This window comes from Mobula birostris, chromosome 11, assembly GCF_030028105.1.
Source record: "Mobula birostris isolate sMobBir1 chromosome 11, sMobBir1.hap1, whole genome shotgun sequence".
Lineage (NCBI taxonomy): Eukaryota > Metazoa > Chordata > Chondrichthyes > Myliobatiformes > Myliobatidae > Mobula > Mobula birostris.
The window spans coordinates 68,203,737-68,229,234 of record NC_092380.1 but is presented as its reverse complement, the minus strand read 5'-3'; the positions used below and the strand labels follow the sequence as shown (position 1 = coordinate 68,229,234).

The window sequence follows — 25,498 nt, the reverse complement described above, 5'->3', positions numbered from 1 at the left end:
ATAGGTGGTCAGCTTCTGAAGTAAGAGTACTTGTCTGCATAAGATCAGAAGCAGGATTTGTTTTTAAGATTGAAGTCCACAAGTGGGATATTTAAAGATTGCTATTTCATTTCAGGTAGGAAATGATGAACAACGTCTAAAGAATGTATATCTTTCTTAATTGTGATTAATTAACATGTGTCTGCAAAACCATTTTTTTTCTCCTGGAAAATTCTATACAGGAATGACAGGCTCAACTGAAGGTGAAAACGCCATATGGTTTGCAGAAGTTTCTTTTAGTCACTCGATGTAGATTGTTGAGTTTTCTCGGGGCAGAAACAATTTGAATTGTGCTGTGAACTTCATTAACCTTGTGTGGCTGACTTTAACTTTGCAGCTACATGCAGTTACAAAAAAGGAATTCAAAACAAAAGGGTGATGAAGAAATTTAATCTTATAAATGAGACACTGAGCATTAAAAATGAAGAAGTGATATTGAGTTTGTTTAGGATGTTGGTTAATATGTTAAGTAATACAGTCAGATCTGACACTCAGTTATGGAGTGGGCATTTGTGGTGTGTATGAGGAATTATTTATGGGGGCCTTAACAGAAATTTGCTTCTCTCAGCAAATAATAAGGCATGACCTAATCGTGATTTTTCAAATTATTATGAGCTCTCGTAGGGTAAATAATACCCAGCAGTCAGTAACCTATCTTTTTTCTCAAAAAGGCTTAAGCTCTGAATTATCTAGCCTGGGAAAGTTTTAAGGATTTAGACATTTTTTTTAAATTACTTCTTTCTATTGAGGCTAAACTTGACAGTACTTAAAGGAAAGATGAATAACCTTTGAAAAGTGTAGAACATTAAAGGCTGTAGGGAAAGAAAAGGGACCGGGGATTACAGTAGAAAGTTCTGATTGAAAAATTGGCAAAGGAAGAAAGGATGACTATCCTGCCTTTGTCCTGGAAGTTCTGTGATTATATAATGGGAATGAGCTCCTTGAACCAGACGTGACTTCATATAAATCCCTCAGATATATGTCGGGCTTTAACTCATTGCTACTTCTGTTGTTAACCTCCTGCTTGATTCAGGCTTCATTATTTTGGTGTGTGTTTTCCTCAAGATGTATCTTTATGATTATGCTTGTTGGATTCCAGACATTAACTCAGCCTCTTCCCTACATATTAATAAATTATTAAACATTGATTAGATTTCATCTGTAACTGAAATTATATTTTTTTAATTCAATCATGAGATACTAGAATGACCTGTATTTAATGCATATTGACAATGACCATTGCAAAGGTAGCAGTGCGTATCATTGTGGCATGCTTTCTTGCCCAGGTCATTCTGAGAGTTCCAGAACTTGGGACCAGCAAAGTTAAGGAAATGTGTCCAAGTCAAAAGTTGGGGGATGTGGTAATGGTGGGGTTCCACTGCCTCCTGCAAGTTCTTGGCTGTCCATTTGTAGAGGGCATAGGTTTGAAAGGCAATGGGGAAGAAGCACTGGCAAATTTGGTCCCTGGAACACACAGCAGCTGCAGTTCACTGACAGTAAGCAGAGGGAATATTCATGGTGGTGGTTGGGGTTTCATCAAATGGGTTGTTTAGTCCAGGATAGAACATAGAACAGTACAGCACAGGGACAGGCCCTTCAGCACACAATGTCTGTGCAGAACAAAAAAATTAAACTAACCCCATAAGTCTGTATAAGGTTTAAATTCCTCCATTCTCTGCCTGTCTATGTATCTGCCTAAAACCTCTTAAATGTTGCGATCATATCTGATTTCACCAGATACCTGCCATTCTGCGTAGCCTTGCAAATCTCCTTTAAAATTATCCCCTCTCCACTTAAATCAAATATTAGAGGACAGTAAATCTACCCTACCCTGGGAAAAACGCTGCCTATCTATCATATCAATGGCTTTCGTATTATAAATACTTTTGTCAGGTAAACTCAGGTCCAATGCTCCAGGGAAAGGAACTCCTGATTGCTAAAATACTTTTTATTCCAGAATGTTGCCTAAATCAAGCTATTAGAGAGGCAACATTATGGATGGCTCTTATGCACCCTCTCCAAAGCTTTACATTCTTCCTGTAATGCAGTGACAAGAATTGCACACAACACTCAGTGTTGCATAACCCAAGATTAATACTGTTGCAACGTGATTTGCCAACATTGATACTCAATAGCCTGACTAATAAAGGCAAGTATACATATGCCGCCTTAATTACCCTCTGTCGTTGTGTTGCTATTTTCAGGGAACTATGGGTGTTCACCTCCGTACATCAACGTTCTGAGTGTCCTGCCATTTACTGCATATATTCTGCTTACATGTGACCTCCCAAAGTGCAACACTATATTCTTCCCTGGATTAAACTCCATTTGGCACTCCTCCACTCATATTTCCAACTACTCTCCATTCTGCTGTGTCCTTTGACAATCTTGTTCATTGCACAACTCCCCCATTTTTCACGTTTTCTGCAAAGTTAATGAGTCCATGTACATTTCCGTCCACATCATTTAAATACGTATCACAAATAACCGAGGTCCCAGCACTGATCCCTGTGGAACACCACTGGTCACGGACCTTGAATCGGAATTGCTCCTCCGCTAACCTCTGTCTTCAATGATCAAGCAAATTTCGAATCTTTGAAGCTCCCATGGCTCTGATGTGCGTTAATATCCTGGATCTGCCTGTGAAATGCTGGTATTGAGTGTCCTGCTTCTGCAAAGAGTTTTTTGATTATGCTTTGGCAGTAGATTGGAGTAGATTGTTGTTTAGATAGTGCTACCTGAAAAATGATGTCTATCTTTTAGATAATAATTAAAAGTGAACTGGTGGGAAGAGCACTGGCCAGACTAGATTTGTCTTGCATTTTGCGTACAAGGTCTAACTGGCTTCTTCCCTCATTGTTTCCAGTCCTGGTGAAGAGTCTCAGCCGGAAACGTAGACTCTATTCTTTTCCATTGCTGTTGCCTGACTTGCTGAGTTCCTCTAGCATTTTGTGTGTGTTACTCTGGATTTCCAGCATCTGCACAATCTCTTGTGTCTAACTGGATGCTTGTGATTGTACTCATACTGGAACAACTTTTCAGCAAGTGCAATTGCTTCTATGACACTTATTTATCACTGTAATCAGGATGCAGTAAGGGACATAGACTTTACTGCATCTTGCACATTCTGCCATTTCTTGATATCTTCTGAGGCGATTTATTTATCGAGAATACGATGCAAAATAAGCAGTTTGAACCACGCTGCCCAGCAATCCCCCAATTTAATCCTAGCCTAATCATGGGACAATTTACAATGACCAGTTAGCCTACTAACAGGGGGTACATCTCTGGACTTTGGGAGGAAACTGGAGCACTCGGAGGAAAGGCTCAAAGTCACGGGGAGAACATACAAACACCTGACAGACAGCAGCGGGAATCGAACCTGGGTCGCCTGCACTTTAAAGCATTGTGCTAACCACTACTTGACTGTGGATGAAGATGGGCCTCTGATATGTGTACTTCAGGAGAGGTGAAGATGGATTTCAGCTGCTGCTTGCACCCACCATTGGAACCTGCAGCCTGAAATGCCTATCACTGAGCATGCACATAAGGGCCTTGTATCAGGGCAACCAAGTGTCAGGGACTGTACAAACATTGCTTAATGTTTGCAGCCATGCAGAGGTGCTTCTGGCAAAGCTTCTCACTAAACACTTCAGCCTTTACTTTTCTACTTGTCTGTTGGTTTAGGGTGAAGTTGTTTTGGACCCTTCTCCTTCCATTAGCCATTTAATTGCCTATTACTAATTATGGCCGGATGTGACTGGAGTGCAAAGCTTTAATCTAACCCTTTGCTGTTGGATCATATTGCCTGTCTGACCATGTCCAGGCACCCATTACTTTAATATTTATTCTTAAAGCTGTGATGCAACTTGAAATTCTATTGTGCAGCACACTGATTATGTGCATTGCATAATGGAGTTTCTTTGGTAAGTTTGCTGGTAAGAGGGATCCTGCTTTTATCTGAGCAGTAAGTTTGCTATTTTGCTTCACGCCCTCTATGCTAATAATGTATTGAAGCTTGGCTGGCATAGGGCTTTAGATATAATGGGGTGTTATGTAATGGGTCTGGATGTCAGTCTCCCTCATATACCTCCATCCTTTGCAGCCCAGTCTCAACAGTTAGTGGTTAACTCCTCTCGTTCCACTCTGGCAATGGACGAAAGGCCTGTGAATGCAGGGACAGGTCATTTGTACATGATGCCTTTGGAAATAGAAGAGACATCTTTACCACACAGCCGGTGTTTGTTTCACCCTCCAATTTAAAATCAGCTCCTTCCTGCACTGTGGTGATCACTCCCTTGCAGTTTTTCATCCCAGCAACTCCATGGTCCTCACTTATGTACTTATGATTATTTGTAGCAATTTGACCTGTTCTCAATCCTTAAGAGAGATGGTAGTTGAGAACGTTATTATTTGCATTTAACATGGTCTATCTGTAGTTTATCTTTTCATGAGTGACCACAGGCTGCCTGAGGCATTTGATGAGTTGTGAAACAGGATGTTGTAAGGATTCATTCTGTCATATTGCTTACAAACAACATGTCATATCTCATCACACCTTCCTTCATCAAAGGTATGCACCCGGAACTTTGTATAGATACTAAGTACTCTTGTGTAGCATACTCCTAGCAAAAGAGACACCCTCACTGAAGGCTTACAGGCTTTGATTACAACTATTAACCCTGATATTTGCAGGGGGGGGGTGGGGGGGTAGTGGTGGACCCAGCAACAACGGAGAAGTGTGGAAATCAGAGGACGTGCAGGCCTGCTCCTTTTCATTTTCTAATTATATTTCCTACAATTTTGGCAATTTTCCAGGCTTGCCATCTGTAATGGAAAAAAAAACTGCATCAAGATGTCTTTGCTGTGAAGAGCCCCTGTCAATCAGATTAGAATGAGTTGTATTGGAATGAGAAGAGGGCATCAAATAGTCGCAGAAGATTGGTACTTCTAACGGGGTTTGCTGGAAGCTCAGTATTTATCAATTACAGTGGTTTAAAATGGGGCAATGTTAGGATTAGCAGAGACAAGGTTGGAGGAGGAGTCATAAGGGATGATATTTACTTGGATGAAAAGGACTCGTAGGAAGTGCTTCTGGGGGAATTTTATATCAAGCTCATTTTCTCAATGCAGATGCCAATCGTTCAATTTCAGTATAGTGGTGACTTATTCAATTGGCTTCCTTCTCTCACTGAGCAGGGAAAAGGAAAAATAAGCTGCTCCAATGGACCTGTTGGAGTGCAGACATAGAATGTGAAAACTGACTTCTGGTAGAAGGAAGGTGGTGGGTGGGGTTGGTGAGACGAATCATTAACTAAATGGAGTCTAGCAGTCACTGATCTTAGCATTTTATAGATCCCAATGTAGTTAGAAATATTTTGTATTATTTATATTTTTAAGGGCTTTGTGTTTTTTTTAGTTACTATGTCATAATAAGTTTAGGTAGGTGTTTTAATTGCTGAGAATCATTGTTTTTTAAAATACTGAAAAAAACAACTGGAAACTCATGGGGTACTTAAACAATGCCAACTCTATCACCCTTATGGATGTTGGTGGAGGGATAACATAGCATCTAAATGAGAAGATTATATTATTCAGTTGTTTTCTTTATTATTTTTCAAATGGGATACATTTGGTAGATTTTGTTTTCTGCCTATCTTTGTCTTCCCGTTATGGCATTAAGTCTGTGTGTGTGCGTGTGTGTAAGAGCAAGAGGCAGAGATGAGTTGGTGCGGTGCAGCTATTTATATTAAATGAGTACCTATCTGAATGCCATTATTTGAATCATGATTGCTTCTGGAATGTGTGAATCTCAAAAAAACTGAGATGTCAGTTAGAGATTTCAGATCACGGCCTATTCCCTTTCCACAGCCAGTGTTAACAAGGAGTTTCTGCATGCAGATGGAGTTAAAGCAACCCCTTTTAATTTTGCATGCATCTATTTGAAGAAATAAAATGGATCAGTCGCATTAAATATGACAACCTGAAACTTCCTTTTCTGTAATATAGAACATGTCTGGGAAGATTTCAGTGTGTCATGTCTTTTATTTACTTTCCCAAATCCCAAATGGACCTGGCCATTGCACTTCTGAATTCTCTTTGATGACTCTCCTGTATCTCTGCCGATAACACTAACAAGACTTGCTCTCAGTTACCTTTGGCCTGTTACTAATTTTCTGCCTTTTCGTCATGGCGTTCCTATCTCCTATCGCCTGTGTCTGTAATTTCAGAAAGAGTTTGACGAGGGAATGACATCAGAAACAACTTGCTTGGTGAGTCAATCAAATGCACAGTTAAAACCAAATGAGCCATCTTGTTCCACATCATGTCAGTTGATACCATCTAAATAAATCTCATATTCAGTCATCAAACCAATTAATTTGGTTGCATTGTCAGTCATTTTGTAATTACAGTTTAGCATCCATTCGTCAAGTGGATTAATTATACAAGGTTGACAGTAAAGTTGCACTGAATTCAGTCATATTAGCATTTCCATTATTCTGACTCAGATCAGCTAACTAAACAAAAGGAAATAGCGGTGAGCATAGTCCGAAGATCAGGCCTGAGGCTTTTCAGTCTTGGGGCTAAGCTTAGTTGAAGGAACAGCATTTGTTATGAGTCATCTCAGATGGAAAGTGGCTGGCTGGTGGTGTGGTGGCATCAGCGCCAGACTTCGGAGTAAAGGCTCTCGAGTTCGAATCCAGCCGGCTCCCCTGCACGTTTTCCATCCGTGCTGGGTTGAGCATCAAGCTAGCAACTCAGCCTCGTAAAAATAAGAAAGCCTGCTAAAAAAAAAACGCTGTCATGACGGTGTCCCGATGACTCCATTCAGAGTTAAGGGCTTTCTTCTTCTTCGGAAGGAAAGGCTTGTTTAACAATGCGAATATACAGTATATAGAACCATTTCCACAATTTAAAAAGTCTTCCCACCTTCCCCTCTCTGCCTGCAGTGACCTGTACCAGGGTGATATCGCCACCTCTTGACCAGAGCTGAATTCCCAAGTGACCTGGCACAGTTTGCAGACTTCAGATTACTTTTTCCCATGACGTTTGATTATTCTCCATTTTAAGGTGGACATTTTGGTCTCTGGAGTGAATCATTTCAATCCCTCTGCTAAGTTTCAATTTTTAAAATGTCTACAGATGTCCTGCAGCATGCGTGCCTGCGGCAGCACTAAGACTCAAGATTTTAATTCCTGCATAATCCTACAGGCTTTGCAGGAGATATTAACTCAAGCTCCATCAGACTCCCAGCAAACCTAACAGACTGAGTCTTACCATGACACATACCTTCAAAGCACAAGCCATTAAAGTTGTTTAAAATACTTACTCTGTAGTCGTAAAATCCTACAGTTACCAACTATTTCTGCTAATGTTGTTCCAGTTGAATCTTTAAAAGAATTGGGAGAAGTTAGGGGGGAAAGATGATTAATATCAGAAAGTATAGAATTACTGAAGGATCATCACTAATTCAATTCCCTGATACTGACTGAATTGGTAACCTATTTATTCCTTCGTCTGACGATAATTGCTTCCGTGCTTTGAACTCTGGTATCGCACACTGAGAAAGAGGAACATGATGCATATTTAAACAAAATGGAGCTTCTGCTTATTTTTTAATGAGAACAATTATTAATGTTTATTCTTGTTTGGGAGCTGTCACTTTTGCTTTCCATCTGAGGAAAACCTCCACATGCAGTGTATGGGACAGCTGGCCTGTTCAGAAATGCATTCCAATGGAGAGCCTTCAGCTGCTGAAGATATAATTCCTCTGCAGTAATTTTGCTGCTTTTGAAACAGATTTATCACCTCCCCGATGATTACATCCTGAACTTTTTCCTCTTGTGCCTATTTTTTGAGACACATGGCTGAATTAAGCCAGAGGAGTGTCCATGGTTACAGCAAATAAGTAATCTGTTTCCCAGGATGAAAAGCCTTGGCTCAAGTCAAAATTGGCCAGAAAAACTTGAGTTGCCATGAAACAGTGAGGCTAAACCCTGCTATGTTTCTGATTTCCAGATCAGTGAAAGAACGGAATCCTTGAATCGCTCACTTAAGAAGAGGTATGAACACTTTTGGCATTAACACTTTTGCTGTGATCAGCCCCTGAATTGTCTCTTTGCTCTCACTTGGCTTCAGGTCCCTCAGTTTTCCCTTTCGATGTTCCTCCCCCAGTGGAATGCAGTCTACATGATAGAAATCTTTTGAGCCTGTTATGTATGACAGAAGCCCAGGATCAAACTCTTCTGGGGCCTGGTTATCTGACTAGTTAAATTCTTCCAGCACATCAACTGGTGCTGTGCTCCTTTGATTCCAGAATCTACCCACTTTCAACTCAAAATCTGGACAAAGGCTGACATGGGCTCTGAGCTAATTCCACAGTGAACCTTTCTGCTATGTCTCCCTCCCTCTCCTCCCCATCCCCCCCTCTGTTTCCCTTTCTCTCTCTCTTTCCCCCCTCTCTCTCTCTCTCTCTCTCTCTCTCTCTCTCTCTCTCCGTCTCTTCCACCTCTCCCCACCTCTCCCCCTCTCCCCTTCTCCACCTCTCCCCCCTCCCCACTCTCCCCACTCTTCCCCTGTCTCTCCCCCCACCCTCTCCCCACCCTCACCCTCACCCCCTCTCTCTCTCTCTCTCACTCACCCTCTGCCCCACCCCTCTCTCACCCCCCTGTACTGTATACTTCCCTGCTATCCTTCAGTAAGGGAAATGCTCTACATATTCATGACTGAAACCTCAATTTCTCAATGCTGAGTACATTCTGTGGTCTTCAGCTCTGGCATGACACATCCAAACACTTCCTTCTACTCCACACTTTTTGAAACTCCCCAATGATGTTTTAATCACACTTTATTCTGTTTTCTTTAAAAACTTGTGCCAGTTGACTGACACTTAACCTTCTCTGGACCATGATCTTTCATTTGTTGCATGTTTATCCCGTAAGCTCCAAACATGATAAGATTGCCCCAACCAAACTTTACAAATTCATTTACCCTGTTGCGTTAGTTAACTCAGGAAAACATCCTATTTCACTCTTACAAGTTCAACAGAATATATAGCTGATCCAACTGGAATTGAAGCGGCTTCAACACCCTTCCTTAAACTTGACTTTGCTATGCTAGTCTACTAAACCTCGCCCTGCAGAACTTTTCATATTTGCCAGTGATCCTGGAAAACAATGACCTGACTATTTTGTCTGCTTCGGTTTCAATTCAATTCCTCTCACCTCCAGTCTTGCATCTATCAGAATGCAAGAACTCAGGCTTTAGTTCTCACATAGAATCGAATCGTTGCTTCCGCTAACCCAAGTCCTATCATTGATGAAGCAATGAGTCCATCTTGTCAATAAACTAAGAAATTGACAGTTGTGAAGAATGGTTCCCCTTCTTAAGTTCCTGTGTGATTGTGCAGTCTTGTTAAAAAGCTTTGTTATGCAATTTTACTTTTAAAACAATTTTGTATTACAGTAACAGTGTTAAGAAGAGTCAGCCCATAACTAACATATCAAAGATTGATGATCGATTGGAGCAATATACCAATGCCATTGAGGTAATTTGATTTATATTGCAGTTGCAGCTCAGTATTGATTTTTATCCACATATAAATTAACGCATTTAAAAAACTGTAGTTGGGTGTACATCTGTGAGTTTTATTGTTTTACCTTTTTTTTAAATCAAACTGTCATTGACCTTTCCAACCTGCAGAATAGCCTGGTGGAACATTTAATCTCTTCTGTTGTTGTTAATGTGATCCTTGGTTGCTAGTTTAGTAATCTCTGTTAATAATTTATATTGATTTGAAATAGCCATTCTTTCAGCCTTGAACCGATGCATTACAGCATTCTAACCCACCACTCCACCCCACACATATCCTGCTATAAGGCCTCTGCATTCACTATTGTGAGTGGATACATTTTGAAAACAAATCATCGGAAACGGTTAGAGAAAGCTAAACAGGATGTTCATGCTCTCTTTGACCTTGGCACTTCCCAAAGCATTTTTTTACAGCTAACGTAATACATTTGAAGTGTAGTCAGTATTATAGTGTGTGATGGGAAGGAATTAATGGTGTAACTTGCTCGTGGAAAATGGACAGATGTTCTTGAATTACCGGTAAACTAATTAAAATGTCTTTCATTTGTCTTCTTCCAAGAGGAGCATGTAGCATTTTGATATGTCCTCTTTTAGGTATTAATTTTTGCCCCACTCTTTCCCATTAATATTGTAAAATCACCAATCCCCCACGTTTTAGTCCTCCAGTCCTTTGCTAGTAATTGGACCTGGACAGTTTGTGATAACGGAGGGGTTTGAGCCATACTTTCTAAAGTCTTATGCCAGCAAGTTATTGCTTGTTGATCTATACATATCAATTTTGCTCTCTGTTTTGATTTTTCTTTCCCCTTCTCTCTCTCACACACACAAATAGAGCACAACTAAGTCCCTGCGGCACACGTCATTGGACATCCCTAGCCTATCAGAGGACGTGGCCACCATGAAGAACCTATGGGAGACAGGTGATGCTGCCAGTAGCACAGCTACCAGAGGGACACCGAGTAAGGTTGGGAATTATTTTTACTACCTATGTGCTACTTTAGAGCATTATCCACAAGTGCACACTGATCCACTGGACTTGACATCCAGAGTCAGATGAGTTTGAAACCTGATCACTCCTGTGGGGCTCACTGAGCCTTCCAGTTTAATGTTGAAAATCCAAGGCTTTGTCAGCTGTCACATCCTGTAGCTCTGCATAGCATCACAACTTGACTACCTAAGAGGATATCTTTTCTAGAAACATCACGGAAAGCTACTGTGAGTGGAAATGGCAAATCTGTCAGAACGTGGGAAACGAGTGTTCAGTAGAGGCAAATATCCAAATTTTGAGACTCACTTCAACACCAGAAGTAGAGGAGATAAGTCTCCAGACACATCATGGCAATTGGTTTAGCTGTTTGCAAGGCAGCCAAGGAATAATTGCAAACATTCTTAAACTTCAAATGCATCGTTAGAGAGCAAGGGTCAGGCTCTTTAGCATCAATCAACTCCATGAGTGCTTTTGCATTTGATAATGCAGCTGATAGTGTCTACACATTTTCCAAACTAAGAAATTTAAAGCATATTGAGGGTGCAATGAGAGTTAAAGTGGGTGATAGGCTCTAGAATCTTTGATTATCATTTATTTCATTTGATATGAAGAACTATGTAGTTAGCAATAAAGTTCAAAGTAAGTTCATTATTAAATTACATTTATGTCACCATATACAATCTTAAGTTTCATTTTCTTGCAGGTGTACCTAATAAATCTAATAACCATAACAGAATCAATGAAAGACCCCACCAACAGGGTGGACAACCAGTTTGCAAAAGACAACTGTGGAAATACAAAATTAAATACTAATAATAAATAAACAATAAATATTAAGAACTTGAGATGAAAAGTCCTTGAAAATGAGCCCATAGTTTATGGGAACAGCTCAGAGTTGGGATGAGTGAAGTTTTCCCCTTTGGCTCAAGAGCCTGATGGTTGAGGGATATTAACTGTTCCTGATCCAATGAGATTAATTTATAAATATTTTAAATTAAATTAATGGTAATTTTGTTAAAGGCATCAGTTTAAAATAAAGTAAAATTAGAACATTGCTGATCCTTGCCAAAATAAATAAACAGGTTGAAGAAGAAAGTGTTCAGAAACAATGAGTGCTTATTTTGGCCCAGAGGAAGAGCGCCTTTCTGAAGTAAAGCTTGCCCATTCTTAACACACCAGGCAACTGAGCCATCAGTTCCCACATTAGTGGACAACACTCAGCCTTGAGTTAATATATGGCAATTAATGTCTTGACCAAACAGGTTCTGGTTGATGACCATAACGAACACCAAAGGGTGCAAAAAAATTATCTGTGACATGCAATGACAGTATAATTTCAGAATCTCATCCACGATACTCCAAAAACAGGGATTGGAGGAGATATCATTGAGAAGAAACTCAATTGAGCAATCCACACAAATGTTGTAGGTCAAAAGCTGGATATTAAGCAGCAAGTGATTCACTGGAGTCTTTCCTCCATCTTGAATGCACAAATTAATAGAATACTGTATGGTCCCAATAACACTCAAATGATTCGGGGCAAAGCAGCCCACTGAATTGGTACTCCATGTTCAACCCAAAAGATACTCTGCTTTGAGTCCAGTGGTGGCAGAATATAGCCGCCATGAATATGCTGCAACAATTTCATTGACAGCATAACCAGTAGTAACAGGAGGTTGTTATCTGGCATCCAAACCTTGCTGCAATGAACATACAGCATAGTACAGTACAGCACAGGAATTGGCCCTTTCCCCAGTGATGTCTCTGCCGATCAATTTGCCAAGTTAAACTCGTGTAATATTTCTGTACATAGCCCGTCTTTCTCCATCCCCTGTCCGTTCATGTGCCTGCCAAAATGCTTCCTAAATGCTGCTATCATATCTGCTTCAATCAACTCCCCTGGCAGCACGTACTAGGGACCAACACAAAATGCCAGAGGCAGCCTCTGGGGAAGGAAAATGGAGAGTCAACGTTTTGGGTTGAGACCTCTAAGCGGACAGAGAGAGAGAGAGGTGGGAGATAGTTCACCTCTTTATACATCATCAAAAGAAAATCTGCAGGTGCTGGAAATCCGAGTAACACACACAGGACTGGAGATAAAAAGCTGAGATGTTCCCTTTTCCCCCTCTTACCTCATCTCACCAATCAACTTCCCAGCTCGTCATTCCACCCCCCTCCCCCAGGTTTCACCTAGCACCTGGTGGTTGTCTCTCCCCTCCTCCCACCTCACCCCACCAAATCTACTCCTTAAGCTATTTTTCTCCAGTGTTGCCAAAGGGTTTCAGCCCGAAACGTTGACTGTACTTTTTTCCATACGTGCTGCCCGGCCTGCTGAGTTCTTCCGCATTTTGTGTGTATTGCACCTCTTTATACAGTACTGGTGGTCTCACCTCCCCTACCTTCTATCCTATCTCTTTATTTCTTGATTCCTTATAATGTTCAGAAGTCTGTCAAACACTGTTCTGAAAGCAGATAAGAACACTCTCCAAAACCCTCTGTGGCAGTAAACTCCAAGCATTCACCAGCCTCAGAATGAAGACATTTTTCCTTATCCCAGTCCAAAATTGCCTTTCCCTTTTCTTGAGACTGTAGCTCCTGATTCTACATTTCACAGTCAGAGATGTATCCTGCCCACATTTAATCTGTCAGCACTCGAAGTATTTTGAATTTCTCAATGGTATCACCACTCAGTGTTCTTGAGAAGCACATCGATGCCTAGTCTAATCAATCTGTCCTACCATCACAGAGACCTGACTGATAACTCTTCTTTGAATTCCCTCTATAGCTAATATAACATGCTTTAGGTAAGGATACCAAAAGTGAATGAAGCAGTTCAAGTAGCAGAAGTATTGGAATGCCACCATCTGAAAGTTTACCCCAAGTTGCAGACTATCCTCACTTAGACATGTCATTCCTCCTTTATTCTAATGGAAATGCCTTTGGAAAGGAGATCTTTGATTGACAAAAGATATAAGGGTGCAGTGCAAAAGGGAAAAGAAATGGGTCCGGAGGAGATGTACATAAATGAGAGCAAATCAGTCTGAATCTATCTCAATTTGCATGTTAGTACACAAAAGCAACAGATTTGTACAAATTCAGCTGCTGAGGGAGAACTGAAGTGACAAATCTCTGCCCAGCAACGGAATCTTGTGCAAAGTGAAGGAACAGAATCGGTCTCCCCATGTATTAGCTGAGAAGGTCTTTGTCAGCTGAAGGTTTTTGACACTAAGAGGCATTCAGAACTGTAATAATTACTGAACTTCAATTAATAATTTTAAAACAATGAAATCAGAATAGTTGACTATGTTATGTTCTATTTTGGGTCTACAGCAGCATCTAAAGGTTAGACAGCTCAGAAGTAATGAGTGCAAGTTCAGACCTTCTGCATGTACAAGTCTTTAACATCCCAGTACCTCGAGGGTAAATACAGGCAGGTCCATGCGGATGCTGCCAGATCATTGATATTTACAGTGCTTTATGATCTCATTGCAAGTTTCCAACATTTTTGCTTTCATGTAAATTTGAATCATTGTCATCATCACCTAGGAACTTAAGTGTATTTTATTTCTTTGAAATTAGTATGAAACTTCTACTATAGAACCAATTACTTCTCTGTAAACAAACCTTTGGCCTTTTTTGATTAAAAATTGCTTAGCTTATGCCAAGGGCAGCTTTGAGTTCTCTAGTTGGTTGCATTATTTTTGGATGTCACTGTTCTTTAAAAAAAAATTGATTGCACAATTTTTGGATGTCACTCACAGTTGTAGTTTCTCTTGCAGCCAAGTTCAGTTGAGTCTTGTGTATTGTTTAACAAAATCCTAATCTAAAAAGAATCAATAAACCAAACATGCAATCAACTTATTTCAACCAGAGCACAATTAACAGTCGAGAAATGCTTTGTAGAAATAAAGAACATTGAGATAGCCAATTCCTGCTCTTTGATATCAAAAACAGATGTTTGTAGGTGATTGGTTTGACACTTGGGTGAAGACCATCTTATAATGTTTCAGTAATGAGCATTCTATCTTCTCCAATATTGCCTGTCTTTATCTAGGATACCGAAGGACTGAAAATAGGTGTCTGTGACCTCATCAGTCAGTGGGTCAGTAAGAACCCAGAGTCCAGTGTCAAGTCTAGTCCCTCCAAACTTGCCGTAAGTAAAATTTTCCACCTTCCCACTCTGTACTTATCATTTCACTGGTAAATAATGATCACAAAATACGTTATTGCAAGGCCACAGTCTCTCTAATACATCACATTTTTGTACTACCACTATTCTTATGTGATTAACTAGAAATTAATGTTAAAAAGTTAAATAAATGAGTAAGTGGCATTGTAGGTCATACAATACGAAATTTTATTTGCCCCTAATCGTAAGCATAATAAAAATTAAATATCAAAAGCAAGTGAAGAACTATTGGTTTAATCTTTCTATAAGATGCGTCATCTTAATATTAACCTATTTCGCTTTACATCAACGTTAAAATAGTGCCAATGGGAAAATCTAGGCAATTAAGCCAAGTACAGTGATTTTTCTTTTGTCTATTGGAGAATTTGGTACTTCGGGATTAGGTTGCCGACCATTGTTTGCACTTAACAAGAGAATTAGAAGCATCTTTCGATTGATCTCCAGTCAGCAGAGAGACTGCAGGATTATACATGTACATGGATGTCAGACATCCCTTGCAGTCAGACAAGGTGTTATATTCGATATCTTGGCTCAGGCATAAAGCAAGCCCATCTGCTGAGGAGTAGCAGAGAATGCCCGGCACATGTGAAGACGTGCTTCAGCCAGGGCTAGTATCTGTAGGAGAAGAGCAGAAAACATTGAAAAGGGAAAATCTACAAGTTTATGACCTTTCAGAAAATTTGTGAGCCCGCAAAAAAAAATGTTTTGCTGTGCTAGGTACACAGGTGTGATCAGATGGAAGGTATTGGGGGGGGGGGAGGGAATTGGTAATTTGGGTCAGGGTGTTGTCTGTTGGCATTAAGAATAATCCAAAAAGAATATTCATGAGATCACCATCCAGAAATCTTGCGAATCATACCAACAGTTGTAAAAGTCCAGCGTTACCTCAAGGATTTTGTGCATGTTGTAGATTACAGGTTCTGCATAGACTATGAATTCTGAAGGACGTACCTGGATTGTGTTCTAGTCAAAGGATTCAGAATAGACCATGTAATGAAAATGCTGCAAATAGATTGGACTGTCCTGACGAAGGGTCTCGGCCCGAAACTTCGGCTGTACCTCTTCCTATAAATGCTGTCTGGCCTGCTGCATTCACCAGCATTTTTTGAGTGTGTTGACTGATCAGGGCTTATCCCTTCCATGTGGGCTATCAGCCTAGTGTAGAAGTCAGACAGGATTTTTTTCCAGAGATGCTAGCCATGGTTCTGTCCCTTCAAATATAAGGTAAGACCATAAGATATAGGAGCAGAATTAGGCCATTTGGCCCATTGAGTCAGCATCTGCAGATTTCCTCGTGTTTGAGCCTTGATTAGTAGCTCAATCCCAAAAGCTTCTAACTCATCTGTGCTATTGATAAATCACAATAAAACCAAAATTGTTTTATCCTTTCCATTTGGGCTGTCAGCCTAGTGTAGAAGTCAGGTAGGGTTTTTTTTTCAGAGATGCTAGCCATGGTTCTGTCCCTTCCATTATTCGTCAGCCTTAACCAGTGCTATATATTTTTTAAAAAACAAGTTTATTGTGTATGGACACTACTGATGAAGAGAGACTGTTGAATTTGCTAATGAGTAGCAGTCATAATACCCATGTGTAGACATGAATCATTCATTCCTTGGAAAAAGGAAGCAAATTAATTGTCGTAAATCTTATGAGCAAAAACGATTTTTCATCTTGTGTATTTTTATTCTTTCCCTTCTCTTCAGGCTCTCTCCATTTCTTGGATTTGCTTTGCCTCTGGCTTTGACTAACTCCTTCTGCATCTTCTGTACCTTTTCTTAAATCCTCCTGTACACTGGCTTCTCAAAAGGTAATTTTTCTGTGGATTTTAACTAACTGCAAGGCGTGTTGAGAGGCATGTGTGACGAATGCAATGGCAGAGACATGGCTACACTGCAGCTGAGTGTGCATTCCTTTCTATTCATCAGGGTTTCCTGGGGTTTGTGTTGCGAAATACCCTGAGGATATTCTATTCAACATCATTGCAGGTCCCCTTTTCAGTCTCAAGTACAAATTCTTTTGGGATTTTCTAGGTCATTTTGTAAATGTTTTCAGTGAAACCCCTGTGTGTTGTGATCTCTGATGGTGTTTCACATTATCAAACAGAAAGGAATTGACAGAGAAGTTACTGTGGGAGCGAGAACAGTGATTTCCTTGCATAATATCTTCTTTGTAGCAGGGACAAGAAAAATACTCAGGCGCCACTGTTTACCCTCATTTTCCCATCCAAGAGGCTTTCTCTGTGTGTGAGTTGCTTCAATTAATGCCATCTTTATTGCATCTGAGGTCTACCCTGTTCTCAGTTGGCATTCTTTTATGAATACTTGGTCTCCAGCTACCCCACCAGACCTGCTTCCTCACTCAAGGTACTTAATCTTGATTTTGCAACCACACCACTGTCTTTACCGATTGACAATGACTGGATTCTGAACTTTGGCTAAAAACTGCCAATGGCGTTCTGTCCAGGGATGCCCTCTCTAGCATGGAGTCCAACTATGCCAGTCTCTCGTGTGCTGGTTAAGGGAATCCTAAGGCAATGTGACACTATTCCCACTCTCTCTCCTCCCTCATCTACCTAACACCCTCCCTCCTTACCTGGATCCACCTATCACCTTGCCAGCTCTTGCTCCACCTCTTAATACTGGCTCTCTCCCTACTATCTTTCAGCCCAAATGAAAGGTTTCAAGCTGAAACACCGACTGTCCATTTTCCTACACAGATGATGCCTGATCTTCCAAGTTCCTCCTGCACTTTGTATATTGCTCAAAGTCGTCTTACTACTGGCAATAATATGCAGACGATACTAAGATAGGTGGCGTTGTGGATAATGAAGTAGGTTTTCAAAGCTTGCAGAGAGATTTGGGCCAGTTAGAAGAGTGGGCTGAAAGATGACAGATGGAGTTTAATGCTGATAAGTATGAGGTGCTACATTTTAGTAGGAATAATCAAAATAGAACATACATGGTAAATGGTAGGGCATCAAAGAATGCAGTAGAACAGAGGGATCTAGGGATAATGGTGCATAGTTCCCTGAAGGTGGAATCTCATGTGGATAGGGTGGTGAAGAAAGCTTTTGGTACGCTGGCCTTTATAAATCAGAGCATTTGGGATGTAATGTTAAAATTGTACAAGGCATTGGTGAGGCCAAATTTGGAGTATTGTGTACAGTTCTGGTCACTGAATTATAGGAAAGATGTCAACAAAATAGAGAGAGTACAGAGGAGATTTACTAGAATGTTACCTGGGTTTCAGCATCTAAGTTACAGAGAAAGGTTGCACAGGTTAGGTCTTTATTCTTTGGAACGTAGAAGGTTGAGGGGGAACTTGATAGAGGTATTTAAAATTATGAGGGAGATTGATAGAGTTGACATGGATAGGCTTTTTCTATTGAGAGTAGGGGAGATTCAAACAAGAGGACATGAGTTGAGAGTTAAGGGGCAAAAGTTTAGGGGTAACATGAGGGGGAACTTCTTTACTCAGAGAGTAGTAGCTGTGTGGAATGAGCTTCCAGTAGAAGTGGTAGAGGCAGGTTTGATTTTGTCATTTAGAAAAAAATTGTATAGGTATATGGATAGGAAAGGAATGGAGGGTTATGGGCTGAGTGCAGGTAGATGGGACTAGATGGGAGTAAGCATTCGGCATGGACTAGAAGGGCTGAGATGGCCTGTTTCCGTGCTGTAATTGTTATATGGTTATATGGTAATAGTTGGTCTTAACTTTATAATTATTCAGTTCAAAGTAGCTGCTTGTTTGCATGACTAAATGTACTGAGCCAGTTTTATTACTCAGGGATTACAGCAAGTCTTTGAAAATATGGCAATTAATGTAAAATCTTTTGGACAGTTATGATTTTAAGTAAGGCTGTTCGGAGGTTATTATTAAACAGCATTCAATTTCAGTTTATGGGAAACAGAAATATGAAGAAATTAATTTAACTGCAGAAACAATCTGTAGTTTTACATGTTATGCATGTTATATTGCATGTTAAATTATATGTTATAAAAAACCATTTTAATGTTAATTGAGATGTCCGATTATTTTTGGGAGCTGCTGAAATAATTGTAAATATTCAGACTTTGCCTCTAATTTGTGGTTGGGTGATGGTCTGGGCTGTTGAATAACCTTCATTAATGTTGTTCTTCGGTACCTCACAACGAAGTGTTTAAGAAGGCTGACAGTAATCTTTGGCTGTCCAGTGAAGGTAATACCTGGAGAGTGTTTAGCCTCCACGCACCTTCCAATCCAACAGCACAGCTGAGGCCATTGTTTACAAACGTATTTGTCCTTCCTAATAGACACTAGAAAGACCACTATTGACCAGATAACAACTACTGACTCAATTAAATCATCACCTAATTTAGTCTTGGGTGAATTTGAGCTGGAGGAACTTCCGCTAATGCCCCACCTCCCCCTCGTACCCCATCTGTTACTTATTTTTATACACACATTCTTTCTCTCACTCTCCTTTTTCTCCCTCTGTCCCTCTGAATATACCTCTTGCCCATCCTCTGGGTCCCCCCCCCCCTTGTCTTTCTTCCCGGACCTCCTGCCCCATGATCCTCTCGAATCCCTTTTGCCTATCACCTGTCCAGCTCTTGGCTCCATCCCTCCCCCTCCTGTCTTCTCCTATCATTTTGGATCTCCCCCTCCCCCTCCAACTTTCAAATCCCTTACTCACTCTTCCTTCAGTTAGTTCTGACGAAGGGTCTCGGCCTGAAACGTCGACTGCACCTCTTCCTACAGATGCTGCCAGGCCTGCTGCGTTCACCAGCAACTTTGATGTGTGTTGCTTGAATTTCCAGCATCTGCAGAATTCCTGTTGTTTGGATGAATCCAAGTTTTGTTTTCCCTGGGAGTTGGCTCCAGAAATTGAACTATGAAAAGTTAGAGAATCAGCTTTATTTGGACTTCCATAGTGCAGATTGTTTTTTCTCCATGTGTTATTTTAGCATGCTTTAAAATAAAGTTTTAATGGTTAGGTTATTTTGGCATTCATTTGTGTCAGAGTAATTCATGACACGTGTCTTGTAAGGTATTTTGTGAATACACGAGTCTTCAAGAATATGTTGGACCTATCATCAGTTAAAACCAATTACATTGGCTTGAATTTTTATACATTGGCTCAAGTTATTTTGCTTCAAGATAGCATTAAAACATTAAAACAAACCATTAGCTTAAAGCACTGAATTGTCATTACTTGTGCCAATTAGCAGTTGTCAGTAGCTGCTGCTTTGAATGAAGTGTTTATTTGGCAAATAGTTGTTATTTGTAGTTAAAGATTTTGTTGTTTAAAAAAGGCAACATTGTCACCTAAGCACTTGTGTATTTTATGTGCAAGTAAAATCAATTTTTTACAAAGGGTCATATTGATATATATTTCCTTAATATTTCCATCAGTAGATTAAGCTGATCCAACAAAGTAATCGGTATCGTATCATTACAATTAATGTTGTATCATTGCATTTCTATAGGAAATTAAGACAGGGGATGTGAAGAGCAAAAAGAATATTTGGGAAAACAAGAGTGATTCCCATTCTTTCACCAAACTACCAAATGCTGGAAAGGTGAGTACACTACCTATTATCTCATTGTTAGGAGGACTTTAAGTAGAAACAAAAGCAAGCATTGTATGGAAGTTAACACACACAGTGCTGGAGGAGCTCAGCAGGCCAGGCAGCATCTAGGGAAAAGAGTAAACGGTGTTCGTGATAACATGAGAGTACTTTATATGTTAAAGTAATCATTGTGTGACAAGTATGCAGAGTATTGGGTCACTGATTCAGATGCAGATTTCAATCAATCAGCTACTGATGTGAAATTCAAGTAATTGAATAAAATTTGGAATTTTAAAATAAAGCTATGCTCAATAATGAAAAATGGGAGGTTTTGCACATTTTTAACATTGTCAGTGCCATCTTTGTCTATGACTTGTAGACTATTATCCCTTAACTGATGCCAATAGCAAGTGCACAGACAAATAGCATCAATATAGTTGGCCCTAGTTCCACAATTATTGCAATAGTTCATTGCGAAATTACTTAAACTTACACTGTTTTGCTGCCTTGATGTAATTTCCCAAATCACATCAAATTTAAGTGTTTTTTTTAAACATAGTAGAATGTTGTAATTTTAGCCATAGTATGTTGTTATAATCTAGGTCACAATCTATTAACATTGAGTGAAACAATATTCTGAAGCTATTTTAATGTTGTCAGTTAAGCTAATTTTATTGTATTTCTTTCTAGAGTATGTAGTGAACAAATAATCCTGTTGTTTGCTTAATCCTAGAATCACCCCTCGAGTGCAAGGTACAAGTTTGTGATAACTGGTCATGGCAAATATGAGAAAGTCCCCATTACTGATGATGAACATGGTACCAATGAAAATAGCTAATCAAGTGAGTTCAATTCTCTTTGATGTCAGCATGCAAATCACAGGTTGGGTTTTAGCAGGCCTTCAGTGAAAGTAAATTCCCATTGGGTTGAAATGCTTGACAGTGGGTTTTTTGACAAACCTAATGTACACCAGCACTAGACTCATAGTTGCAGCCTGTGGCACGTACATTATTGGCAATCCTACTGTCTGAGTTCACAGTGTACGCTGCACTATCTTCCATCTGCCCTCATTTTGGGAAGGTCATCACACTTGATGATGGCATCACTTCCTTTGATTTCTATTGATTGACATAAAATCCTAGACAATATTACTTGGCTATGTATTGTTTTTGGATAGAATGTGGCCTCACTCCAAAGAAAGATGACAGCTGAAACAACATCTGGGTTTCTATCTTAATCCTCTATCTTTAATTAATGATTTGCCTCAAATGTTTCTGCCACCTTGGCTGTCACTTTGGGTGAACTGTTACATGGCTAAGTTGTTTTCCCTCCTCCTTCCCCACCCTGCATTGTACTCTACCATAGATTGGGTCAGAGATCCTGGGAGAGGCTGCAGTCTCACTCAGCCACAGGCCTCTTGCGATTCAGCCATCAAGTTGCACTAGTAGAAGTAGATTGCTGAACGAAGGGAGCTGCCTGTTGAAGCAAAGGCTGGGAAATTCCACAGCACTATGGCAAACAAAGGATATGACTCTGTTAACGTACAAACAATCAGAAGGTAGCTAGTTCAATAACTCCACTAGTCTGCAACCTTTTGAATGGAAAGGAAGATAAATCCTGCCATTTATTCTGGTGGTTAGTAAGACAGTCTGACATATTTTACACTAGTTGGTTATTATGGATTTGTAGTTGTGAGCATCTTAGTCCAGCCCTGGTGTTCTCTGTCCATGACTCATTTGAACTAGTTTTAATACAGCTGCCAAATTACTTGCATATTTTGAAATTGATCTAAATGTAGATCACGACAGAATGTCCAAATCTGAATCTGAATTAGGTTTAATCTCACTGGCATATGTCATCAAATTTGTTATTTTGTGGTAGCAGTACATTGCAATACACAATAACAAAAAGCTATAAATTACAAGCAGTATATAGAAAAATTAAATTCAATAAATAGTGGAAGAAAGAAAGGGAAAAAAATAGTAAGGTAGTGTTCATGGATTCATTATCCATTCAGAAATCTGATGATGAAAGGGAAGAAGCTGCTATATTGGGAAGACTAAATAGGGTATGGATTTGCTCAAATTAAATTTAGATAGATAGTCTCAATATCTTAGTATATTTGTTTAGTGTTTCAGCTTCATGCCAATCCCTAGATTAAGCAATTTAAATTATTTTATAATGCTGCAAATCTGCGCAATAAAACAAAAAATACTGGTGAAACCCCATTGACTTGAAATGCCAGCTTTGATTCCTTCTACATAGATGAGGCTGGACTTACTGAATATTTCCACTTTTGATCTTAAAGCTTTTAGAGCTTCATTGGGGCGTTCAGCTTTCGGTACCATACAAACATGTCTGATATTTTGATGCAAACACATTTAATTTAGTGCAACCTAATGTTCTCAGTGAACCCTGGATTGCTGGTCCTGGTCCCTACATGGACCCTGAAATTCATAATGGAAATATTGAGTCTATCATTTCTTCAGTCCAAGGCTTGATGATGCTTAATTGACTTCAATGATTTGGCGGGGGAAGAGGAGATGTATTGATCTTCTGTTATAAGTAACTCTGATATTATTTATAATACATCTTGTTGTCCAGCAGCATTGTTGCACAGGCATCCGTTATTTGATATGAAAGGTTATCTCGCTTTGAAGTTTTTGATTCACTTGTTATTAATCAGCCAGAGCGCCAGTTACTCTGGTGGTGTATAGTTACCTCCAGGGGAACTGTATGAATTGAGAGTCATTGTGGAACAGATCCATCTGTCTTTAGTTTGTCAAAGTTATCCAAATGAAATGTGCACTGTGGCTTTAGAGTGATTCATACAGGAATGTTTGTTTAGATTAGCCAATTCAGCAGTCTGACATATACCAATGGCATTAGGAACGATGACAGGTCTGAGACTCGTGTGTTACATGTTACTCAGCCCTATGTATAGATCTGTGCTGTCTGGCGCAGATTTCCTCCTCACCTAATTATAGGATTCTGCTGGTCAAAGCAATATTTTAAAAATATCAGCTCCTGTTGTTTCTCTTCTAGTTTTTAGGTTTCTTTGATTAAAATCTAAAACTGCTGAATGATTTTAAATTTGATTTTTGTTGCATTTCTTGTGTATTAAATCAGAAGAATGCAAAATCAAAGCTGATTTATTTGTTATATTTTTGTGTTGATCATAATTCAGCCTTTGCATACTCTTCAATATGATAGTCAAGAACCAGGCAAACGCTGTTTCGAATGAAGGACCTCATTATGTCCTTATCAAACATTGCCTGTTCATTACCCTTTATGGATGCTGCCTGACTGAGTTCCTCTAGCATTTCGAGTGTGTTGCAGAAGATTTTCCAGAATCTGCAGAATCACATGTGTCCCCAAAAAGCTGTTTCCGACTTTTATTTTGTCTTCAGCTGAATACCCTTGCATATTTGAGTGATCCCTGAGATATCTTTTTTCATATTTCTCTCCTTTCAGCCTGTTTGGTTTCATGGACGCTACAGTAGCGTAGTGGTCAGCCCAGTGCTATTACAGCTCGGGGTGTCGGAATTTGGAGTTCAATTCTGGCAATGTCTGGCATGCAAATGAGTATAAGGGTGTGGATCACACATGGTGCATAGCTTGGAGGTGGAAAACCTGGATGCAAGAATGATTAGAACAATTGGAATTGGGGTGTAGATTCCTACTTTGATTCACCTTACAGATTACCCTATAGAATTCTGTTCTCTCACAGAGGAGCTTCATGTGGATGTAGAAATCTATTCGGAATTCTGAGGACCATTTCTTAGTGTTCACAGAGATTTCTTAGGTCCTCAAAGTACTTGCTGCATATCAGTGTCCATTACCTGAATTTATTTTACTCTACACAAGATTTTCTGGGGGTCATCCTGTTGCAGTCCTCTGTTGACAGTTTGGAGAGGAGCTGGTTCAGTAGATCTGTGATAAGTTTTTGTTCAAGTAGTAGCCCTCTGAGAGCTCTTATGATTCCCTTCTCCATGCCTGTGTGGTGCCAGGCTAATACCTCAAAGCTTTTGAGCCATTTTGCAAGGGGACCTCTGTTGTGTCACAGCTCAGTTTCGTTGTTTTTTAATTGTTTAACTTTTAGTTTTTTTTAAGGTTCATAAGGATGGATTTGGAGACAAAGAGGGGAGTTAGAGGTGAGGTTGGGGTTTAAGAATAGGGATGTGGGGGAATTAGAGAGCAGGCCAGAGTCAAATTCTCTGCTCTGTGTTCAGAGACTAGCAACATAGACATGGGATGTTGGTGGTTGGATGTCAGACCAGCAGTAAGTGGATGAGGGTCTTTCCCCCAGGTTAGCAAGTTGTTGCTGTGTTCTAGAATTAGAGTTCATGAATTGATGAGACCAGGTTTCAAGACCTAGTGTTCAATGTCCTGCTATCGGTGAGACTAGAGTTCGAGACCTCTTGTTCGGTGATCAAGTTGTCCTGGGATCAATACAGAGGATCAAGGCCTGAGGATAAATCAGAAGTCTGGAAGTTAAGGCCCAGTGGCTGGAGTCAAGTCTACAAATCTCTGCGAGTCTGCTGGACAGGTTGAAGACTGGTGTCTGCAGGCATGAGTCTATCTGCTGGAGGCCTCTCCTGGGGTTAAAAGATTGTGTATGTGTGTGAATGGGAGGGAGGAATGAGGCTTGTTTATGCTATTATTTATTACTTTTTGTGTTGATGCTCTGCCAAGCATTGTAGACATGCCACGTTGACAATAAAATACATGGTGACACTTGTGGGCCGCCCCCAGCACATACTCGGATGTGTTGATTGTTAACACAAACGATGCACTTCCCTGTATGTTTCAAGGTACACGTAACAAAAACACTTGAATCGTGATCTTTGTCATATTAAATAGAAACATTAGCTTTGACAGAGTATTGGGGCAAGTACTGATAGAAAACAAGGTTGGAGAAATGTGTCTAGAGGATCCATTCAGGAGATTAAATGGGTAAGACATGGACTAAATAGATCGTATGCTTATGGCGGACCGAACGTGCCTTGTTCCATTCTTTGTTTTATTGTTGCTGGTATGTGTGTATCTCATCAGCATTGTGACATCGGAATTGTGTTAGTAAGACTTTCCACTATTTAGTGTTCCCAAACCTGTGATTTTTCAGAAAGTGTTTCTCAT

General features: G+C 40.0%; 1 protein-coding gene across 3 annotated transcripts in view; it reads left to right on the top strand.

Moving 5' to 3' along the window:
- LOC140205159 (caldesmon-like) overlaps window positions 1-25,498 on the top strand; it is a 182,661-nt gene that overhangs the window by 141,373 nt on the left and 15,790 nt on the right. For 2 of the 3 annotated variants that reach the window (XM_072272445.1, XM_072272444.1), the window contains 6 exons: window positions 8,059-8,102; window positions 9,505-9,586; window positions 10,463-10,594; window positions 14,673-14,771; window positions 20,276-20,368; window positions 21,093-21,201. In XM_072272445.1, the coding sequence (XP_072128546.1) occupies window positions 8,059-8,102; window positions 9,505-9,586; window positions 10,463-10,594; window positions 14,673-14,771; window positions 20,276-20,368; window positions 21,093-21,197 (555 nt within the window). In that variant the 3' untranslated portion in view covers window positions 21,198-21,201. Of the gene's footprint in view, window positions 1-6,269; window positions 6,312-8,058; window positions 8,103-9,504; window positions 9,587-10,462; window positions 10,595-14,672; window positions 14,772-20,275; window positions 20,369-21,092; window positions 21,202-25,498 lie in introns of all 3 variants that reach the window. The other variant, XM_072272443.1, reaches the window with a different exon arrangement.